At 38.1% G+C, this 23083-nt stretch overlaps 3 protein-coding genes and 1 long non-coding RNA gene across 7 annotated transcripts; 3 read left to right on the forward strand and 1 right to left on the reverse strand.

Moving 5' to 3' along the window:
- Positions 1-3322: 3322 nt before the first annotated feature.
- LOC147643680 (uncharacterized) lies at positions 3323-6984 on the forward strand. The gene is made up of 2 exons (XR_015271681.1): positions 3323-6496; positions 6560-6984. It is a non-coding gene; the product is annotated as an uncharacterized LOC147643680 (long non-coding RNA).
- Positions 6985-9848: 2864 nt separating this feature from the next.
- LOC110182278 (zinc finger protein Paris-like) lies at positions 9849-11366 on the reverse strand. Its single transcript, XM_020950296.2, has 2 exons — positions 11241-11366; positions 9849-11183 (listed from the first exon to the last, which is right to left on the reverse strand). The coding sequence occupies exons 1-2, from the start codon at positions 11246-11248 to the stop codon at positions 10364-10366; spliced, it is 828 nt and encodes a 275-aa protein (XP_020805955.2). The 5' UTR covers positions 11249-11366; the 3' UTR covers positions 9849-10363.
- A 264-nt stretch (positions 11367-11630) lies between these two features.
- Positions 11631-12166, forward strand: COX7AL2 (Cytochrome c oxidase subunit 7A-like 2). Its single transcript, XM_086832624.1, has 3 exons — positions 11631-11706; positions 11836-11906; positions 11971-12166. The coding sequence occupies exons 2-3, from the start codon at positions 11862-11864 to the stop codon at positions 12112-12114; spliced, it is 189 nt and encodes a 62-aa protein (XP_086688750.1). The 5' UTR covers positions 11631-11706; positions 11836-11861; the 3' UTR covers positions 12115-12166.
- Positions 12167-14993: 2827 nt separating this feature from the next.
- LOC110182250 (uncharacterized) lies at positions 14994-17839 on the forward strand. 4 transcript variants are annotated; one of them, XM_086832625.1, is made up of 4 exons: positions 14994-15257; positions 15323-15563; positions 16627-17037; positions 17105-17839. In XM_086832625.1, exons 1-4 carry the CDS (start codon positions 15129-15131, stop codon positions 17326-17328), a joined length of 1005 nt encoding a protein of 334 aa, XP_086688751.1. In that variant the 5' UTR covers positions 14994-15128; the 3' UTR covers positions 17329-17839. The 4 variants fall into 4 exon arrangements, with proteins under 4 accessions (XP_086688751.1, XP_020805928.2, XP_086688752.1 ...); XM_020950269.2 differs by having other exon boundaries at positions 17108-17839; XM_086832626.1 differs by having other exon boundaries at positions 16960-17037.
- Positions 17840-23083: the final 5244 nt, after the last annotated feature.

Raw genomic sequence — 23083 nt, forward strand, 5'->3', positions numbered from 1 at the left:
AGCTCGCATTTTGGAGGAACACTGGGGGAAAAGGCCGGAAAAAAAAGCCCGGAGCGGAACAAGCAAGGGGAATATCCAACCTGGAGAAGTTGGAGTTGTAATGGACACTCTTTCCTCACACTCTCCTTCTTTGATTTTGTGTGCAGCCCCAGTCCCCCCGTTGAAATCCTTTGGAAAAAAATCAGCGTACATATGTGTCGTAATGGAACCCTAGGGCAATCTTCGCTCGCATGGTGCATGGTTGTGTTACATTGGGAAAAGGAGCCCAGATTTCGCAGCCGCGCGATGCACTTGCAAAAAAGCCCCACCGTAAGAGAGTGAGAGAGAGGAGAGTGAGCGAGAGCAGCCAAAGTGGGCGGAGCAGGAGCGCCCACCGATTTTTTTTTACAGTCACTGAGTCTCCTCGCAAATCTCGATACAATGTTAATGTGTACCAATACCAGTGCAGCCAGGCAGAGTGCACAGATGGAATGACGAATGCTGCTGCGTTTGCTGCACGCCGCTGAGTGCGCCTTCGTCTTCTGGGCTGTTTTCGTGTTTTGGCGTGTGGGGGCACAGTTCTGCAGCTTGCAATGCCGATGCACTTGCTCTTGCACTGTCCCCCATTTCGTACCTCCTTCCCTCTCTTCCACTCAGCAGACCGTTTTTTTTTTTAGTTCGAGAGACTCTATATCTGTCTTTTTCTCGCTCATCGCTGCATTCACACATGTGCCATGCACTTGCACAGTGGACTCAACTCGAAACGAACATATACAAAATAAATAAATAAGGAATATGTACTAATAAAAAAGTCTTTGTAGTGTAAATCAAAAAACCTAGAGAAATTGAATTTACAAAAATGGTCTCCAAATTAAAATTACTTGTCCAACTCAAAGTGCATTTTATTTCCCATCATCCCACATTTGCTGGTTCCACTGTGAGTAAACTGCATTGCTCTTTTGCTCTTCAGTCCAGTTGTCTTTGTCTCGCTTGCTCGCTTTGAAAAAAGGCACATAAACAGCACGAGAAGGTGTCTTCTCGCTCGTTCGCTCTCTTTTTTTGCCCCTCTTTCGCCCCCGCCCCACTCAGACGGTTGGTTGGACTGTGCATTTTTATTTTGTTACACAATTCCGGAGCCGAGAAATCGCTGGCTGCATCGGTGCTGCGCCTCTGTTACAAAATATTGACGAAGAAAAATCATACAACGTTTTTTTTTCAAACCGTTTTTTTTTCAACCATTTTTCATCGGTGCAACGCCAGCGAAATGTGATTTTTAGCCCGAGTTTTTGAAGAGCGCGGGGTGGCTTCTATTTCAAGGGGCAGTCGGGACTTCTATGCGGTTACTTGTCGGCCCGATGGGGTTTTCCATTTTGGGGAAAAACTGTGGGCAGGATTTTTCCTAGGCGCCAAATAGATGCAACCAGTTGGAGTTCCACAGGTGTGTGTTGCAAGTGCAGCAGCGGTGCTGCTCGGCTGCCGCTAGGAGAGATCGTCTAACAGAAAAGCAAAAACCGAAAGCCGAAAGAGTTTTCCCAGCAACTGCATTCGGAACTAGGCTCGCCGTCGACTAGGCTTCGTTTCTGTTTCGGTCCCACCACAGCTCTTCGTCGGCTGGCGGAGCACAGATGGCCGAGCATCGGCAGATGCACTCGATGCACTTTTCAAATGTGCCAGTACGAGTGCACTGAGAGGGGGGGACGACACACATTACAGTTTTCCAAGCTAGCAAGGCAGAAGGGGGCGACGATAGGAGCCCTAGCAATACATCTCCCCGCCCCCTTAACCACCTCATTCTAGCCCAGCTCATGCTCTTTGCTCTCAGAGAGGGAGAGTGCTGTGGTGGACTGGGTGTGAGCGAGATAAGTGCAGCGACGTGCACATAGAAGAAATTGTGATGACGTTGGCGTAATTGCAGCCAAAGAATAAAGGAGAAAGGAGAGGGAGGAAAAAGGTGGCGTAAAGAAACGGAATATATAGGCTACTGCTAGCTTAAAATTTGTGATTTGTATTGTATTTAATATTTTATTTCTATCTTCTTGTTAATTAACTCCAATTGTAATCCAATTGGATACATTATACTTGCCTATTTTTATTGCATTTGTACCAATAAAAAATAAAACATATTCAGGGAAAATAAAATAAAATAAAAATACACAGCCAATATTTCTATATATATTTTCTAATTTTTAATTTCATATGTTTTTATATCTAGGTAAATATTAAAACCCAGTGAATATTAAAGGCAAAACATATGACTTACGATAAGACTCTCTCTCATTCTCATTGTGTTCTTTGTTTTTGTAAGGGGAAAGAACGAACGAAGAGCGTGTACAATATTACGGTGCAATGTACTGACCGCGGGTACATTGGCCCCACACTCTCGCACACAAACAACCAAACAAGCTGTACGACGACCTTCCCTCTTGACAGCCTACTGCCGTCTCGCTCTTTGTCTTGTTGCGCCATTCAACGTTCGCCGTTACGTGTTACGTATGCGACTTTCGGATTCTGTTTGCCTGTTCCATTAACATGGCATGACGCAAACTCCACCGAGAACGTACATTTCGGCCCCCACAAAGCGCCTCCAACGGCAGATTCGAGTGGATCCCATAAGGCAGGAGAGATAAACAGGGGTTCCCCGCTTTCCGGGGGCAACTCCTTAACAGCGACGCGCATAGAAAATCATTAGAAGTTACCCAAGAGCTACCAAGTTGTCATAGAAATAGCAAAATTCTGGACGCAACTCTGGAGCCCGAGCCCGAGCCCGCCCCACAATGGGGGTTTCGATGTGGAGGAGCAATGGGATTGGGTTTCAGGTTCTGGCTTCGCTACGGGATTGGGTTTGGGTTCCGTTCCGCTTCTCCTCTACACTACGCTAACATCGATTGGGGGGCTGTAAAATTAACATAACAAAAAAGGGAACACTTGTCGTCGTACCGCCCTTCCTTTCCACACATTTAATGGGGAAACCCATTATAATTTCACATTTTTATAGCGGAAATTTCTTGAAGCCTGTTCGATTATATTTTAAGCACACAAACGTCGTTCTGGCCACAGAAATGGCCCCAAGGTATTATTGTCGTGGTTTCGGTTCGTTGGGGCACGCCTTCTAAAATTATAATTTATTATTATTATATTTCGTTTGCTTAATTGCACCAGGAAAACAGAAGCATTGCGCACCACAAACAGCGGGAGCCAAAGCCGCCGAAACCACACCGACATGCATTCAAGCCACAGCCATGGAAACAGGCCACCATCCACGTTCAGACCATGGCCAGAAAGGCACTTCCCATTACCACTTTGATCAAGCACCAAAAGAAATAATCTATTTAATAGATTTTATTGGAAAAAGGCCTTTAATTTGATTAATTAATTAATCGACAAATCAAAGTTTAAAAGAAAAGTAAAAAAAGCATTACATATCGGATAGTTTTCTTTTGGTAGGTTTTATTTGGTTAATAAATCTTTCTAAAAAATTAGAAACTAAACTTTGGTACCTAAAATATTTTATTGCCACTTTTTATTAAGGAATTTAAAACTTTTAAACACCAGTCTCTCTATTTTAAGTTAATTTAAATATATTTCTCCCAGTGCATATACCCTGCTACTCCCCCGGAATCATTGGGGCTGCTCTCTGTTTTCTGATTTCTGCTCTTCGCTCTGCCTGTCTCTTGTTGGGGCAAAAAATCGAAAAAGATGGCTACTAGCAGGGCGGGCTAACAGAAACTGTAGCAAAGCGGAGCAGAGGCATACATGAGAGCATTTCTCCACCTCCTCACCAGCTTGGGGAAGATGCGGCACACACAAATACTACAATAACTCTCTTTCCCAAGAGAGGGATTAGATAGAGACGGCGGTATGCATGCTGTTGAGGGGCTCCGCCACAAAACCGTTTTATAGCCCCCACTCGACAGAGACCTTCTCAAGGTCCAATATCCGTTCCCCAATCGGCGGGGGCCTCCACGGTTTTTAGTCGCAGCGCACACACGCCGACATGGGGAAGTCTTGACTATCATAGCAGGCGACCAGAAGTCCGCGGACAGGTGCACAAACACACACATCCACACACACACACACACACATTGGGGAGGGTGGAAAAGTCCGATTATCGCGCATTCCAATTGTTCACTCTCGGTTTGTTTGGGTTTCTTTCGTCGTCGCGTATCAGTCAAATGAGCTGCCGCTGCCTTCGCTCGTTCCGCTGTTCCGCTCACTCGGTTACGTCACGCCTACGTCAAGTCCAATGGTGATTTCGTAAGGGGAACGTAGGGGAACCAGGCGAGTATCTTGTATATTATATATGGTCTAAGTTTTGGGGCTCGTAATGCTGACTTGGACAGGCGCCGTGTGGGGTCGTGAATAACCATCTATACAATATATAAAACTGGCTATCTATAAATGATTTTAAATATTAAAATAAATTAGAATTAAATCAAATTTCGTCTTCATTTGAAAATAAATAAAACAAAATGTCCTTCTAAAAATGTCTATACAAAAGAATATATTTTTTAGAGCCTTATGAACACGTGTTATTTCTTTGTAATCTAAATAAATTATTGGCAAACAAATTTCTGATTTCTTAGTTCCTCTTGTTAAGAAATTTAAGAAAATGATTTTTATTCTCAAAGGATGATGACTTAAAAAGGACAACAGGTTGCCATAGACATTCTAAATTTTTTGTAGCATACTTTTAGATACTTATTTTAATTGAATTTTAAACTAACTGAAATCTATACCATTTTCCACACCAAAAATTCATCTTAAAATTTAACACTTCGACCCCAAAGTTTCCCCACCTCCAACGCCACTGTTTTTCTTCCAAAAATAATACAAAATTGCATGCGAGCAGGCACCCCCCAATATCATCAATTCGATATTCTCCAGCTCAGTGGCAAAGTTGACACAATCCACCTGGCCAACAGGTGCTACAGAACGACAATTCGACTTGAAAAGCCCCCTGTAGTAACCCTCGAATATCGAAAATCTCAGGTGGAAGAAGTCTGGGTGCGCTAAGCTTTGGGTTGCTTTGATTGCCAAAAGGATACTTTCATTTTATACCCGGCGAGAGAGTGCAAACAATTTTTAGTGAAATTTTCGAATAGGCGAACAGCAAATTCGTAGGGCTCGCTTTTTGCCAGAGGTTTGCTTTATATGTATATATAATTTTTTTTGGTTCCGATTCCCCGATTCTGCCGACAACGACGACGACAGCGATGATGATACCACACACACCCGTATTTGGTTTGTTGTGTGTGTTTGTGGTGTGTTACGTTTACGGTGCGAGAACGGAACAAAAAAAGTTCTAAATAATGACGGGAGCAGGGGCAGCAACAACACCAACAGCCACTTAGAATGATAAAACAAACACTGGAACAACGGAAAAACAACAAAAGCTTCAGAGAGGAGCACACACTCACGCACACCCCTGCGAAAAGTGGGTGGTGTTGGGGGGATATGTATGGAGGAGGGTCAGGGCTGGTTGGCTCGCTCGCACTCGCACGGCAATGACTTTGAAACACATTTGACGGGAGAGGAAGAGGAAGAGCCATACTTGATCACGACACGAACAGCAACAAAGCAGATGAGATAACCAACATCCCCACCACACAGCAACAACAACCATAATAGTGAATATTATTTTTGCCCCGAAGAACGTTTCTGATGTGCTCATCAGTGTTGTTCATTCTCCATAGCAAAAGAAAATCAGAACGTAGGTGCGATACCCTGTATCCACATTAAATTTTAGCAAAAAGTTAAATTTATTTATTTATAATTTATTTCATTATATATCCTACAATAATTATATTTATTTTATCTTTATTTATGGTAAAGTACCACACAAAAAGAATTGATTTTTACTTTATTAGTCACCAAATATTATAATAAAAATAAATAGGCTATTTAATTATTAAATAGCTTAAAATAAAAGCTAATTTTACGAGCGCCATCTCTGTTTCCCGTCCATGTGCTCACACAGCTAAATAATTAGCATTTCTGGCTATTACTGTCCCTTTCCCACGCACAAGCAACACACGGCGACCAGCAACCTCATGACAACCCAATTCACCACGCCAAAGCGGGCGCAAAGGTAAATGAACTGCCCCGTGGGCGCTCTTCTGTCCCTCTCTTCCTCCCACTCGTGCGTGCGCAGCGTGTGTGTGTGTATGTGAGCAAGCTTATTTCAATGCCAAGGTGATGGCCTCGCCACGCTGTCTCTCTCGCGCGCTGTGTTGCGCGACTGTTTGTCTCGCTCCCCCTGGCCACCTTCTACAGTTTTCTGCTCTACTGTTACCGTTAAAACTTAAACTTAAAACAGTTCAAACATTTTTTACAACGAAAAAATCGCAACCGAAGGAGCAGCCGCAGCGAACCTCTCTACGTACACGTATTCACAATCCAATTCAATCCACTCGGCAAACTCACTCGAGTCGCGTTTGAATTCGCAGCGGTGGCGCGCCCTCGTCGAATCACTAAATGTGGGGGCGCTGGCGTAGGACAAGTACGAGATTACGAGTGAGTGAGTGAATCTGAATAGTGTGAATGCCTTATATTCGTAGCGGTTTTGTGAATTTTGTAACAGGCTCTCATATGTTGGGGACCAATGAGCGAGCAGCAGCCCCCTTGAAGCACGAAAGAGATGAATATATGCCGCAAATGTTTGCTCAGTGCCGCGACTCTCTGCTCAATTCGCTGAGAGCCTGTTAACTGTTTTAGTTAAAGAGCAATCCATTTTGTTTTGCCACAAGGAAAAGGAGTAGCGCCTATGTTCTGTCCCCATCGCCAGCGCACACACTATAGTCATCTCAGTTTGCACGCATCGAAAGCTAAGGGGAAAGAAATGTGGGAAAGAGTGCGAGAGTGCTTAAAGGCGAATACAGCTGGAGTTGTTGTTTTGTTTTGTTTATTTTTTTGCATATCTAAAATGTATTATGAGGTTTCTCAATGTATTAAATCCTAGCGTTCTAGGTTTGTTTATTAAACAAATTTAAAGCTCTGTTTTCTGAACAATAATTAATCATTATTTATGTAGTCCCCCTTAAGCTTTAAGCGCATTTGCACAAAAGCTGAACAACGACAGTTTTTAGCTATCTTCAAATTGTAATTGGCAAAAACGCAGCTTATTGTCAAAGCTCGAACAAAATACAGCATTTCTTATTGGCAATCGGAATATATTCTAATTGGATGTTCATTTGTATAGTTTTTAATTCCTATTAGAAATCTAAGCTTCTCTATGGGAACCTGAGAAAGTTTTGTTTTCAAAACGAGCTTAAGTTCATTCTAAGCTGGAAGACTGAGGCTCCATTTGTTTTGTAGGTGTAAGCGAGGGGTGTTGGGGGGTAGTTACCCTTTCCCTTTCTCGTCTTTTTGGCTTTCTGATAAAACTTTGAATCCGCAAAGCACGAAAAAAGCATTAACAAACGCTTTTTAAATGTGTGCGTGAGGTGAGAAGGTGCTTTTGATTTAATAAAGTTTATAAATGCCTTTATCCCTCAGATAAGAATATCTGAAGATTTGAAACATAAACCCCACAAAAGATTTTTTAAAGAATAAAGAAAACCTACTTTATTTAGAAATATCTTATGATGCGTTCTTCAATTACTGATCTCATGTGATCTTTGTCTTTGTTTAATCTTGATCATTTGTTTATTTTTGTAAGTTGTATAGTTTTTTATAACCTTTTAATAAAATTTTATGTCATAAGCTTGTTACGTTGAGAAGTAGTCATTTCCTACCCTGTAAATAATATTTATTCTTGATGAGTTATGCGTTTTTTAAACATTGGTTTGCCTAAAAAAATGGTTATAAAATATGAATTAAAGAATGCGAATAGCTTAATTATGATCGATATACGATTCGATCATATATTGAATTTCAAACTTCAAGTGTATATAAACCTCGGCTTCCTGAAGTTAGCTTTCCATTCTTGTTTCTTTTTATTTCAAAAATTCACAGAGATACAATGCTTTTTCGGTTAAAGTTCTTAGGCTTATTTGTGCTTGTCGTCGAACTTTTACATACACTCAATGGAAGGGAGAAGTGAGACGGCGGTGCACAATCTTCTGGAAGGCGAAATGCAGCTTGCAAAACAAGTTTAGAACTTGAACTTTATGTGAGGGAGAGAGCAGCGCATCGCCGCCCACCGGAAAGAGGGAGAAGAAGAACTATGGTTTCGAAAGGTAACCTGAGAAATAGCCTGAGAATTGCTCCTCTCGCCTCTCCTCCAACATCATCATTTTGTGGGCTATTTCAATAATAAAAGCACTCGTTCGTCGGAGGTGAACTTGACAGATTTAACTTTTTTCAAGTTTCGTTTCGGAAATAACGAAAAGCGGGGCGCCGTCCGTCTCGCAACTTTGGCAAGTTAATTTCGCATGGAAGCTACTATGGCTACAGTTTTTGAAAGTTCTTGTGCTGGGCGCTGAAAATCGTCGAAGGCTTTAGCAGGGCGATATGTATTTGTTTCTGAAACAGGTCGATGATGCTATAAGCGTAAGCGTTTTATATATATGTATATAGATATTTTTTTGTTTTGTTTTTATTTTGCCGAGAGCTTAAACAGCTTTTTAGTTAGCTCGGCACATTATGGGAAAGTGTTTATTTGTGTAAACAACTTGCAAATAATCTGAGAAAGACAATTGACATTATTAAACTAAGGAAATTTTCAAGAAATTGATATATGTAATGTTTTTTGACAAGGAAATACAAAAATTAAATATGTATATCTTTAAAACTTCTTATAATTTTCCCTTATAACTTTCCCTTAAAATAAAACAAAAATATATGTATAAGATATTACAAAATAATTCACTTTGATTTACAAAATTAAGCATTTAGCAAGATCGTTAAGATCCCCAATTAAAACTTAGCATTGGTTTCTTTTTAAAACAGTATCATTGTATTATACAAAAATAAATGTAATTTAAAAGCTTATAATAATTACACTTAAATGAGTTGGCTTTGTCTTTAATTGTCTTTTAGTTCAAAATATATAAATACCCATATATTTATAAATACATTTAAATTATTCCACCAAACCCAAAATAATACATTAAAATGCACAATTAACCTGTCCGAAAAGAATTAATAAATGAATTCCAGAAACCCCAATGATAATTAATTTATAGTTACAGAATCTTTTATAACAACAAAGTTAATACAAAACATACGGAAACATTCTCATTTGCACCCATTTCCGTTCGAATCCGAGACAGTCTTCCCCCACACACGCTCTTTCGTTGTGTGTCTACAAAACCGTTATTCGAATGAACGAATTTTTGTGTCCTGAAAATTGCACAACTCATTCGGTGTAGAATTATTGTAATCCCCACCAGGCTCACAGAAACCGTTAGGCTAGCTTTTGGCGCCTGCTGTCTTCGAAGTGCTTTTCGCCGCGACCGCTTGCCGCTGCGAGTGCGACAGAGACGACGGCTGTGAGCAGCTTTTGCCGCCCCAAAATCGGAGTGCCGACATCTCGCTCACACTCAGTGCTGCACTGTCGGTGAGACCGTACAATCGAGTAGTGAAGAAAAGACGCCAAATCATGAGCTTTTTCCGCTGCGCCCCTGTTAATAAATTCACAAAAAGCCAAAATAGCGCGGAACGTATTAATCGGGAAAAAAATCTAGAGAGGAAAGAAAAAGTGCTCGATTTCAGTGCATTCGGGTGGCTGCAGTTGGGGGATTTATAATTTAATAAAGTTATTAATTGATTGTACTCGTATATTTAAATCAATACATATTATTTTTACGTTTTGAATGGAACAAAAAAAAGTAAATAATATTTTGCTAACAAATTTGGTATTCTTTGGTTAAATTATTTAAAATACTTAACATTAAATGCTGTATAAAAAAATAATAATACTTTATATATTGCAATATTTAAATTGGTTTTATTTCATAAAGTCCTATACAGAGTTCAACAGGCTTAAAAAATAAACAAATAGTTTAAACATTAAAGCTAGTTCTTTTAACAAAATGGATTCGATAGATTAAAATTCAAATACATATGTAGGAGCCTGTCCAAAAAAATATAAAAACAGTTTTTATTGAAGGCATTTGCATTTTGCAATCTTGAATTTAACTAAGAAACAATAGTAGAGGATTAATTAATTTAATTATTGATTAATATTAATTACCGATTTATTGACAATGTATTATTTATTATATTCATTACAACAAAAATACTTCTCACAATAGACACGCATTCACGCCAGTTAATCCTTTTCAGCTTTAGAGTATCTGTAATATTGCTGATATTTATTATCTATATACATATGTACAAATTTGCATATATATATAAATCCTTTTTATATACCGGCCTACTTATTATTAATCAATTCGCTTGGTGTATTTATTTTCTGTACCGACTTCTTGAGGTACCTCTTTTAGGGTAGGTATCCTGTGTGACTTGCCATATGTGTTTTAAGATGACGTTTTAGGGGAAAGGCCATCGGGCAAATTTCACACTTGTAAGGACGTTCGCCTGTGTGGATCGGGATGTGTTGCTGAAGATTGCTTTTTTGTGAGAAATACTTCTGGCAATAGGAACACTTGTAGGGCCGTTCTTCTGTGTGGGTCCGGATGTGGCGTTGCAGAGCTCCGGTTTGTGAGAAGGCCTTCAGGCACAGGGAACACTGGTAGGGCCGTTCTCCTGTGTGCGTCATCAAGTGCATTTTAAGATGATATTTCTGTGAAAAAGACTTGGGGCACTGTGTACATCTAAACGGTCGCTCTCCAGTGTGGGTCCGAATATGCACTTGCAGGTTTCCCTTTTTGGAAAATGACTTCTGGCAGAATGAACACTTTAGAGCTTTGTGTAATTCCTCATCTTTGGTGGTATCAAGAATATCTTTAAAGCTAGGATCAGGGGTTCCAACATCAAAGTGGGAAAGCAGCAAGGGGTCCTCACCAAAAGTATCATCTCCGGTTGGCTCGCTTTTGACTTTCAATTGGACCTCGGCTCTTTTTGATCTGCGCCTCTTAGCCATTCGATTTCTTTCTTTTTCCCCTTGTTTTGTATCATATTCATTTAGCGCCTCATCTAGGCAATCTGTGCAAATAGTTTCAGGCAAGGAATCCTCTCTACAAACTTCAATTCCAATCCATCGAGCAATGATTTCTGCCAGAGAAATTCTTCTTTTTGATTTGCTATTAAAAATGTGGACCAAGCTATCCGAGGATTCCTGGCAAACTCGACACACATTCCTGAAATTAAATAATTTGTATTTAATATGTTAAAGGGTTCTAAGGGGTTGTTGTTACTCTTCCATAGTGCTCGATTTGAAAGCTAAAACTTTGCCCTAAATCATTTGAAAGGAAAAGCTAATCTTTTGTTTATTTTTGTTTTGTTCAGAATAGTGTGACCACTATGGGAATGTTAAAAAATATCCTTTGAACAGTGAAAATATACTGGAATATACTGAAAAAGCTGTATTATGGATTGGTTCTAATTTTTTAGCAGACGGTTTGAATTTAAATTTAATTAATTTTATTTCGGTGTTCATTGGGAATTTTAGTGTTACTCTCAATATTATTAAACGTGAGTTTTTTTAATTAACGTACTGTAAGCGTCCCCATAAATGTTCAGGAAATTCGACAACTCTGTCAGTGCATTTCTTGTGCATTCCCTTCTGATTGCAGTCATCTGCGAATGAGTCTATTTTTAACTTTTACAAGAAATTGCAGCAAATAAATTGAACTTCGTTAATTGTCGCTTCAGCGTTTAGAGGTAAGTTCTTTTTTTTTCTAAAAGATAACAAACTGATGTTAGGAGAGGAACTTAAAATCTATTATTTAACAAGATGAGAATATATTTATAACATTTCTCGAAATCCTTGCTATATTTTAATATTTTCAGAAGTTACATAAGAGCTAAAAGCAAATATGGCCCTGCCCGAAGGATTGTCCAACAAAATGAAGGTTTTCCAGGTGTGTTATGTTATCCTTTGTATATATTTTATGATTCTTTAATTGTTATTTGTGTGCTTTTTAGGCAGTAAACGAGCTGCCCGTTTTCCTGAAAGGTGGGCCAGCGGATAAGATCTTATTTGGCATAACTGCTGGATTGTGCGGCGTTGGTATCATAAGCTTTGTCCATTTGGTCTACACAATGGGATTTGCCAAGAAGAAGGCTTAAATTAAGTGTTAAATAAAAGTTTCCTTAATTAAAGAAAATGCCATAAGTTAAATTACAAGTTGTTTTTGTTTATGTTTCAAAAAGCCCGCCTAACAGAGCATACGCATAATATTTCCTGAAAGAAATAGAGAAACACTGTTATGCTCAGCCAAATTAGCGTCAATGAGCGTCGAAATAGAACGGTGGGAAAATGGAACATGGAGGGGATCTTTAATATTTAATTTATTTCATAATTAAGGCACTAATTCGAATAAAATAAAGTTTCTAAATTTATTGTACTTTTACTGTACTTATTTTAAATTTCTTCAAACCGTCAGTTTTTAAGCAAACCACATAACCTCGGGGACGGCTCCATACAATGTAGGGCATCCAAAAATGTACGACTTATAACTACGATTTACGAACGCGTGCATATATACACGGTATATAGGGTTACTAGGGGAAGATTAACGAATATTTTCTGAAAATTTCAATTGATTTTAAACGTCAGATTTCGATAAAATCGAATAACAGTGTGTGGTGTATTTGGGCTGATAGCTAAGGCGGGAACTATGAAAATGGAACCAGATGGGAACCTGTCGAGAACCACTCGCTGAACCAGCGAAGAATAAATATATCCGGCATCACTACCTGTTTAAATAAGTCAATTTGATTTTAACTTTATGGTTAAACCCATGCAATATTAAGGTAATACAATAAACGGCATCACAGTTCTGAACATTTTGATCCATGTTTTATCAAAATCCGTTCAGTCGTTCATAAGAAATCCCGACTTTTTCATGTATTTCCATTTATGTGCCGGTGAAATATAAATATATCCGGCAGCCCTGTCTGCCTAAAAACAAGAATACTTGATTAAAACTTTATGGTTAAACTTATGCAAAAGGAAGATTGTCCCATAGACGGAATTGCAGTTCTGAACATTTTGATATATGTTTCATCGAAATCCGTTCAGTCGTTAATGCGAAACCTTGACTTTTTCATTTATTGCCATAAATGTACATATGTATTTCTGTATGTTCGACGAAGAATATTAAAGAATAAAAATGTGATTTAAACTTAATGGTAGGACGTATGTATGCAAACGCAATAAAGGGCATCGCAGTTCTGAACATTTTAATCCATTATATACTAGTGAGAGTCTTCTATATGACTAACTGTAAAGTTTTATTTAGATAGCTTTAAATATGAGGGTCTAATTTCCTTATAATTGGACAGACAGACAGATGGACATGGCTAGATTGACTCGGCTGTTGATGCTGATCAAGAATATATATACTTTATAGGATCGGAAATTATTTATTTACTGCGTTGCAAATTTTTGACCTGAAATCATATGACAAAGCAAGGGCATTGAAGCACTAGATTTGAGAAGCAAATTTTCGAAATAACATTTAATAGTCTTCCCAATAAATGATATCATTATTCTAAGCAATTTGGTAGGTGTTTCATCGAAATCCGTTCAGTAGTTTTGGAGAAATTAACATTTGAATTACTAATTTATGTACCAAGGAGGCATGACTATGCACCCCTGGTATCAACTGAAATAAATGAAAAAGTCGGGATTTCTCATTAACGACTGAACGGATTTTGATGAAACATAGATCAAAATGTTCAGAACTTCGCTGCGTCTATAGGACAATCTTCCTTTTTCATAGGTTTAACCGTAAAGCTTAATTCAAGTTTTCTTTTTTATTTGGTAGGCAGGGCTGCGGGACACATAAGTGGAAATAAATAAAAAATCGGGATTTCTTATGAACGACGGAACGGATTTTGTTGAAACATGGATCAAAATGTTCAGAACTGCGATCCCGTTAATGGTACGATCTTTATTTTGCATAAGTTTTATAATAAAGTTAAAATCAAATTGACTTCATTTTAGGCAGACAGTGGTGCCAGATATATTTATTGTGCGAAACAACATTTATGGAAATAAATGAAAAAGTGATGTTTTCTCTTGAACGGCTGAACGGATTTTGATGAAACATCTACCAAAGTGCTTGGAAAGTTAATTCCATTCATGGGGCATGCATATTTTATACAATTGCTTAAATGGTCTATAGGAATATTTTCTGGCGGGCTGTTCATCGATAGGGTGTGGAAGTCACCCCTATCGATATGAAGCTAGTGCTTGTGAATGAGATCGGAAAAATCAAACGCTAATTTCTCTGCATTAGATTTAATAGAGATTTAATTCAAAATTATAGAATATTTTTCCCTATCGTTTGAGATACCGTGCAACTTTGCACGCGTTTATTTAAGGGCGTAAGATTTTTGTAAAAGTTTGCGTCGATTTGCTTGTCGGGGAGCGGCATAACATTCCGCAATGGTGTATACTAAAATAATCTAAAAAGAACGAATAAAGGCAATTTTCCGTGACTTAGATGAAAATCCCACCAAATTTTTTTGAATGGCTTTTCCATTTATTGGGCAGTCACTTTTTTTAATGTTTTATTCAAAAATTTGCAATTATTTTTAATTTAGTATTTTTCTTAACATGGTTCCATGGTCTGGTTCAGTGAGTGGTACTCTGCTGGTTCCCATCTGGTTCCATTTTCATAGTTCGCGCCTTAGCTATCAGCCCAAATACACCACCCACTGCTACTCAATTTGAAACTAGGTAGGGTAAAACTACAATAAATGTCCTTTATTTTGGCGTATCGGGCATTGGTGCAAGCGTTTGATTAGCCAAGATATTAAGAAATCAGTGAAAACACTATTTTGCACATGCTTTTTTTCCTAATATATCAAACCGTCAAATATTTTCAAACCCAGTAAAAAACAATAGTAAATTAATTTTTTAGCATTTAAAAACCTTATTTTATTCGAATTAGTGCATTAATTACGAAATGAATTTAAAAAAAACTCATCGATGATAATTTGACGAAAATGCCCAAGTTTGGTATTTTAGCTTACCCAAAACTCTGGTCACACTCGAACACTAGAAAAGAAATAAAAACAAAGGCATTTTTGTGTGTTTCGAAAATTAGAATATAGCTGATTTATCAGACAAAATGGAGCCCAACGATGAGGTGGTGGAACGCCAGAAACTAGTGCCAAACGATGTTGAAACAGAGGAGGAAGCCCAAAGCCAAAGTGCACCGAAATCAGCTCAAACCCCCGCCTCACCCGCCGTTCCCAATGTAAGAAAGTTCTCTCACATTTTCACGCCCCAAAAATGATTATCAATGTTATTTTTTTGTATTAGATCAAAATCAAAGGCATCTCCAGTGGAGAGACGACACGCAGTAGAAATTCCGCATCCTGCTCTATAGAGCGCACGATATCCGAAAAGGAAAAGGACAAGGGCCAGAGCCAGGGACAGTCGACGGCCGCCAAGGTGACATATGTGAACGAGAGACGGCCACGCCCGCAGGCTCATGCGGGAGGTGGCGGTGGCGGAGATGAGCGCTTCGAGTTCAAGACCAGGCCACGCAAATTGCTCAAAGGTGGGTAAAACTATAAACGGACTTAATCGCCGCTGTTCCCCATTATTGCCTTTCAGCTGACAGTTGCTGTGGAATGGCGCGGCTTTTGGTATCGTCGTCTATATGTGTGCAGAATCCCGGCAGTTATAGCTTTCCCAAACTTAAAAACACATCTGTGACTAATAGAAACCCTGCACAAAAGTCTTCTGTTTAGTTTGAATGCCAATAGTTTGCTTAAAATGATTGAGTTTGAATTTTTTGTATGGTAAAATATTAATTTTTTGAAAATTCTACGTTGCGGACTGAAGAAACTTTATTCCAAGCACTTCAATGTATAATTATTTCCTTCATTGATAACGCTTTTAACTAATTACTGGTTATCATGGTCATCCATGGTCTTCGCCAGCGATGACGCACTTGCCAAGTGTCCATATGACGGGAATACATTACATTTGATTATTCACAGTCCATATATATAAATATGTACAAATATATATAGGTACACGCACCACAGACTGAGGGCTTGGTTGTTATAATTTCAATAATTGAACAAGCCTTTGAAAGCATTAACACCCGACGCCACCCCATGCGAAAAGTAAACAGCCTGCGGAGGAAGCTTTTCCTTTTTCTGTGCGGTTTGCCTAATCCATCGGTTCGGTTCTCATGGTGCTGTGTTGTATATTATTCAGAAAAATTAACTGAATACATTTCGAATTTGTTCTTTATAATAATTCGGATATTTTTAAAACGAAAAGCTGACGAATACCTTTTGAAAAAGTGATTTGAGCGTATTTACTTTGTTTTTACTATTAAACATCTCCTTTTTTAGAAGAACTGAGCACTTTCTTTTGTTTTTGAATTATTTATTATGTATTTATAATATATATTCTTGAATTAAAATTAAAATAGTGGTAGAGATTGCCTTGATTTCATATATTTTTAACTTTTTCTTTTACTTTACCTTATTTTATGGTTTTTAATTGTAGTAACTTTCCTTTGATTACTTATAATTTCGTTGTTTCTTGTATTTATTATTTGTTATTTCCATATATTGTGCCCGTATGTATCGCTTAATGATGTTCAGATCGCGATGAATTGGAACCCACACACAACAGTGCCAACAACTTGAATGCCATCACATTGGTGAGCAGCGAGTGGCTAGCACCTGATCCCTCCACAACCAACAACAACACCACACCAAAAAACACCAAAATCATCATCAACAACAACAACAACAACAACGATAGTTCCAAACCCAATAACAATACAAATAGCAATCCAAACACACCACGATCCCAGCGTCGGAAGAATAATCCCACAGCTTCGATGCCAAACGCCGCCACCAATGTCCACAACAATAACAGCAGCGACAAGTTCGATGATCGTCCAATAAAGCATCATTCCTTTGTCTCCAAAGTACCCGATGTGAAGCATATGGAGAGAGCGCTCCTTGGACTGCTGGATGACTTTCATTCCGGCAAGCTGAAGGCATTCGGTGAGTGAATTAGAAATAATTTACCTCTCAAACCTCTTAACTACAATGAATCCGATTTAATTCCAAGCAGGTTCCGGCTGCACCATGGACCAGATGACCAAGATCCGTGAGCAGCAGGAGAGCCTGGCCAAATTGCATTTCGAGCTGGCTGCCGCCGAGGAGGATTCCTTGGAGCATGGCAACGAGTTCAACACCAACAAGGCGCAGGAGAATATGCTCCAGCTGATGCAGCGCCTCGAGCAGCTCTCCATTTCCATTGAACAGCTGCAGACAAGCCACACGGGTCTCTGAGAGTTGGCCCAGCCGCAGGCCTGGGATCATCGCCTGCTCTGGCTCTGAGTAAGGATAACAGCCGACGGGGGGATTTGCAGGAGTTTTACACGAGATTAGCGGGAGAATTCTGGACTTTTCTGTAAATATTTAAGTTCGTACGCTTAAGTGGGAGGATCCGGGATAGGCTTTTTATGCTAAAAAGAATATTAGTTAAGCAGACAGCAAACAAAAGAAAAGAAAAACTCGCAGTGATTGTGAAACTAATTTAGATTGTCTTCGCATAGCCATAGCAAATAGCGTTAAATTACAACTAGAAGAAGATGGTGCCAAGTTCTGGTGCTAAAATTAATTATTTCGATTTGATTATGTGCTGCAGGTTATCAGGCTTCAATTTTAATGAAAATCTGTTTCGCTTATTTGTTTGTTATATAGTTATTTGCAATATATAAATATAAACATACACACGTATTCATATGGAATGTACGAAACTTGAAAACCTATTAAAGTTATCATTTTTATAATAATTGCATATGAAAGAAGTTTTTTTAATGGGTTGTATCGATATTTGACCTGAAACTCAATATTTAAATCGAAATTTAAAGATTTATGGATAATAATTGCCATATTTTTCTATATTTAAAATTGAGATATAAAAAAGTTTACATTATTTTCGATAGGATATTGAAAACAATATATTATAGACGACGTTTTTGGTCGATATTCATCTTTAATCTTTACCTTTTCTTAACTTTTTAATGGAATTACTCAAATTTAAGACCTTAATTATTGAAATATTAACTCCTAAAGTAATGATCTAGAATCAAATTAGTTTTAAGAATTATTTTTAATATTCACAACAGCACATTTGTCATGGCGCTTAAGAGTGTTGTCAGTTGTATATATTTTTTAGCAGGTTTTTAATTCTTATTTAGGAAGCGGAATTCCCTAGCACACCCGAAAATGCGACGTCCTCATTCCGGCGATTAACATCGGTGGCTCTCAAAGACGCCCACCACAGGCGGGATTCCGTTCTGCATGCACAATTTCCATTTCGGGGATGGGCTCCTCGTCAACTGTGAGAAGTTGTGGTGGTGGTGATGGTGGACCTTTGGACAAGTGCATTCGTACATAGGAAATTCTTATTCCGCCGCTGTGTTGTGAGTTTGTGGTTTAATTTATGCATTTGTATTCAGCCGGCGTCGTCCTCGGGCTCTCTGCTCCTCTTTTCCTCCATCTCCTGGGCTGTCATTGCGCAGTCGCAGCCGGGTTATGTTGCCTTTTGGATATATTTCTCCGGCCGTTCTTCTTTCGTATGTTATTCTTGTTGTTTTCTTTTTTCTTTTTATTTTTTATTTTCTTTTATTTGTAATCGGTAAAAGTAATTTGTTGTTCGTTCTTTCTTTTAATGTTGGTGTAAATCCGGGTCTCAAATAACAAGAACTGTGCACGGGGAGAAAATTGTATCGGTTTGTAAATATGGAATAGAGCAAGTTTGTTTGGGAATTAAATTATTTTTAATATTAATAAAAGAGTTAAGAATACAAAAGTTATATTTATGTATGCAATTATTTCTTTTTAAGAAAATGGTTCAAGAACAGAGTTGCATAGCATTAAGTTATTTAATTTAATCATTTTCCCTAATCTATAAATTATATCAAGTTCTTAATAGTTTTTATATATTTCAGTATTTAATATTCACTCAGTATTTAACCAAAACTAAAAAGTAAACTATCTCTCTAATATTTAAATTAAAAATAGATGCAGTTACTGTAAAAAGTCCTAACTTTTTTAATACATTTAACAACATTTTTAGATGACAATTTTTCAACAAATCAAAGTTTAGAAATTTTATAACTATGCCAAAAATGCATTAATTTTAATTCGAAAAGCTCTCTCATGTAACTTTTTATTAGGTTTATAAATCTGCATACCCAATTTAAAAATTCAAATTTGTATAAATTTTTGAAAATGTCAATGATGTAGCCCCTTATAAAATTTTTTAAAAATTTTGGAAAAATTAAATTTATGCCGGACATAGCTAGATCGATTCAGCTTTTGATTCTGAATATATATGATTTATAGGGTCGGAAATGACTCCTTTACAATGTTACAAGCTTTTAACTAAAATATACCCATGCAAGAGTATAAAATAAGATTTCGGTTTGTTTCAGTGTACTCCCACTTGTTGCTGCCACCGTTCACCTTTTCTTGTTTTATTCTTGTGGCCGAAACTCTTTGGGCTTCTTTTGGGCCTCTCTGCTTAGCCTAGCGGTTTAGTGCATTCCTTGGTTCATCGTCGCCTCCGGTCTGTGGTACCTCTGGTACCTTCGATCTTCCATTTCCCACTCCAACCCGAGGGGCAGCACATCATTTGCGACGAGAAATGAAGAAATAAACGCTTGGACCGTCGCATCCGCCACGATGCATACAAATGCATACCTGACGGACCCAGGGAGCAAGGGCGTGGCGGCCACCGGCAACCAGAAACTACCAACGGGGCAAACCAGTAACACGCAACACATCTATCCCAAATTGCTGCCACAAGTGCCACCGGCCACCAGTCACTGCCACTTCCACTTCATCGTCCATGGATCCACGTTCCGTCACGTGCAAGGATGGGGTCGGGGGGAGATCGCGGCATAGAGGGACAGAGCTGGACATGGAAATGGGGAATATCCGCGGCCTTTTTAACCCAGGCAAGGCCCAACCCTGCACTAAACAAATTATTTGGTAAGAATTATTCAAACTCTGATGTTAATTTGAATTTTTATAAATCAATTTCTGGGAATATATTTTATTTAAAGCATTTAATCATACACAATATAAATTGTTTATCGAAAACTGTAAGAAGTGGCCTATAACAAATTTTTTAAATAATATTTTGGGAATATTATAAAATCGTTGGTAAATTAAAATCACATAAATCGGATTTGGGAAACATATAAATTTCTTATTTAAAGACAAGCATACATCATAGTTTGTGATTATTCTAAGCTCAAGTTATCTTTGTATTAAAGATTAGTTTTTAAATAATTGTAAATTAATTGTTTTTGTTATAGTTAATATTATTATATTTTCATTTTCGATCCTAGTAGATATTGTTTTCTTTCTTCCTAAAAAGTATTCTAAATATCTTACAAATATATTCTTAACTTCAACTTCAATTTTAACTTTTAAATTACAATTTATTAATAAAAAAAACTTAAGAAAAAAATATATAATTATAGCATTATATAAATTATATAATCCTGGAATAAAGGATTATATGATATATTATATTTTTTTATAGAATTTGAAATTAAAGAACTTGAAATAAGATTTTTGTATATATTTTAAAAGTTACCTCATTTCTTTTTCCAACTGTAACAAAACACCTTTAAGAACTTGTAACCCATCATAAAGTATCTAATATTTTTTTCAATAATATATATAGATATATGTATGTTCATATATATTTTTTTTCCAAGTACAGAATGCGGCAAAGTGTCCGTGGTGGGTGCAACAAACAGGAGGGGATCCGATTCGTATCGCATCGGATTGGGATCGTTGGCAGTTCATCGAATCGAGTGTTATGTAAAGAGACGGCTGCTGAAAGAAGTCATTAAATATGTGAAGCGCATATCGAATTTCGAATGAATTGAACTTACTTGGCTTGGTCACATGAGAATTTGATGAACTGCCAAGCGGACAAGCGTCTGGGCCGAGGAAGAATGGGGGTTTCCAGCTTTGGGGGTATGGCTTTGGGTATGGGTATGGGTTTGGGAAAGGTGTTGGCCAAAGCAGGAACACTTGTTGCCCTGGGAATCCGATATGCGGTCGTCGTCGTCATGGCACTTCATTAACCTGAACTCTGACTCCTCCGACGCTTGCACTTTGCACCCACTCAAAAGAATTATTTACGAGTTGTTTTGAAATTTATATACATGAATTCCTTTTCCTATCAAAATTTAATTTCCCAAAAGACACATGTTGAAGAAAAATAAACCTTCAATTTAATAAATCCCACAGAAGCGTCGCTTTTTAAGTTTCTTAGAATTTTGAATGAAATTATATGGTAACATTATACATTTTCTTAATTTAAGAAACATAAGAGGAAAGGAAAATATGTTGATTCTGCAGAAGTGAATAATTTGAAGTTTTTATTTTCCACAAGCGGATATTTAAGAAATCTATAATGGTTCTTAGTCATTTTGATTTTTATATAAAAATGATTTAGTTTTCTTTAAAAAGCCATAAACTTCATGAAACTTTAACTAGTATTCATTTTGAATTTAAAAAGCTTTTCAGGCGTTCCTTAAACTTTAACTTAAATTTATAATGAAGTATAAAAATAGAAGAACTAATTTTTATGAATTTAAAAGACCAAACTTTTTCTAATAATAATCTTATATTTAAATAGTAATTTTCTAGTAAAGAGTTCTCTCTGATATGTTTCTAAATAAAAAACCTCTTTAAAAATACAACAAAAATTCTGAAAAATAAAATAGTAATAAATATTATTAAATACCAGTCTTCCTAGTAAATTGAACCTGTTAATATTTTGTTAAAGTGTACCACTCTTTGTGCCTTTTGAGCAGCTTGTTTAAAGCCTGTTCCCGTTTCCAGTGGCTGTGTCTGGACTCTTAATCCTTGCCCACCCACGAACCCAAAACACACACTCAGAGAGGCGGAGAAGGATGAAGAGGACGCTGCTCTGGCTGTGCGGAAATTACGTTGCTGATGAGCAGCTCTGGAAAAGCGGAAGACGCACGGAGCTTTTCCACCTACAGGAAGTGCGACAAAATTCAAAACGAACCCTGGGTCCCCCTTTGGCATCCCCACCAGTCTCTCTGTCTCTCTCTCTCTCTCTTCCATCCTGCATCCTGCATCCTGCTGTCGAAGCGGAAGCAAAAAGCGAAGAGTGAAAGGCACAAAGGGGGGGCGGAGGAGCAGGAGCAGGAGATGGGTCAGGAGTGGGAGGCCAGCTGACAGTTGGTTGGGCTGGCATAAATGCGCACACGGCAAAAGGCAGAAAGTTTCCTGGCAGGAGCCAGGACTCTCCTCCGAAGAGGAAGTGACTAGTGGATTGGGTGGACCTGGGTGGGTTTTGTTATCGCTATCCTCGCTGCCAACACACACACAGAGACACATATACACCCGGGACATGGGACAGAGGCGGGCAGAGGGCGACGTACTTTATTTCCTGAAAATGTCCTCGAAAATATGAACATTATATCCCGGAAACGGAAGCTGCAGCATTTGCAAGGAAGTGACGACGGGGGCGGGCAGGAAGCAGCCCACCACCACCATAGCCGTGGTGGGTAGGTGGATGGAGCACACGGAGCACAAAACATTTCGTGGACATGGACATGAATGTGGATTTGGATGGGTTGATTAAAGCGAGTAAACAGCAGCGACAGGCGACCAGGATGGCAACGAGAACGAGGACATAACAGGACGGCGCTGATATGTACACACAAGTGGGCCAGGACACGGGACACGGGACACAGGACACACAGCAACGAATGGAGGAAGCTGGCCAACACAGGCAGAGAAAAGTGTAACTAAATTTTAAAATATTTTAATGGTAAGAATTTAAGAAGGAAATTACGGGGGAAAGCTATGACAAATATGTAAATTAAAGGTACTCTTTAAAGGTGATTTTTATTATTTGTTTATAATGTATAATATATTCTTTAGTTACTAGTCTATGTTTAGTTGTATATTTTACCAGAATTTATATTAAATTTACCGCGACACATTTTATCTAGTTTTATTTCTATTAGTTTCTATA

Source organism: Drosophila serrata, unplaced genomic scaffold (assembly GCF_035046125.1).
Source record: "Drosophila serrata isolate PLE 108 unplaced genomic scaffold, ASM3504612v1 contig_249, whole genome shotgun sequence".
Taxonomy (NCBI): Eukaryota; Metazoa; Arthropoda; class Insecta; order Diptera; family Drosophilidae; genus Drosophila; species Drosophila serrata.

Bases quoted from the DNA above. Each gene is read 5' to 3' on its own strand.
- LOC110182250 (XM_086832625.1), top strand. From the start codon at position 15,129: ATGGAGCCCAACGATGAGGTGGTGGAACGCCAGAAACTAGTGCCAAAC. The intron at 15,258-15,322 runs GTAAGAAAGTTC...TTTTTGTATTAG, and splicing joins CCTCACCCGCCGTTCCCAAT to ATCAAAATCAAAGGCATCTC. The intron at 15,564-16,626 runs GTGGGTAAAACT...AATGATGTTCAG, and splicing joins GCCACGCAAATTGCTCAAAG to ATCGCGATGAATTGGAACCC.
- COX7AL2 (XM_086832624.1), top strand. From the start codon at position 11,862: ATGGCCCTGCCCGAAGGATTGTCCAACAAAATGAAGGTTTTCCAG. The intron at 11,907-11,970 runs GTGTGTTATGTT...TGTGCTTTTTAG, and splicing joins ACAAAATGAAGGTTTTCCAG to GCAGTAAACGAGCTGCCCGT.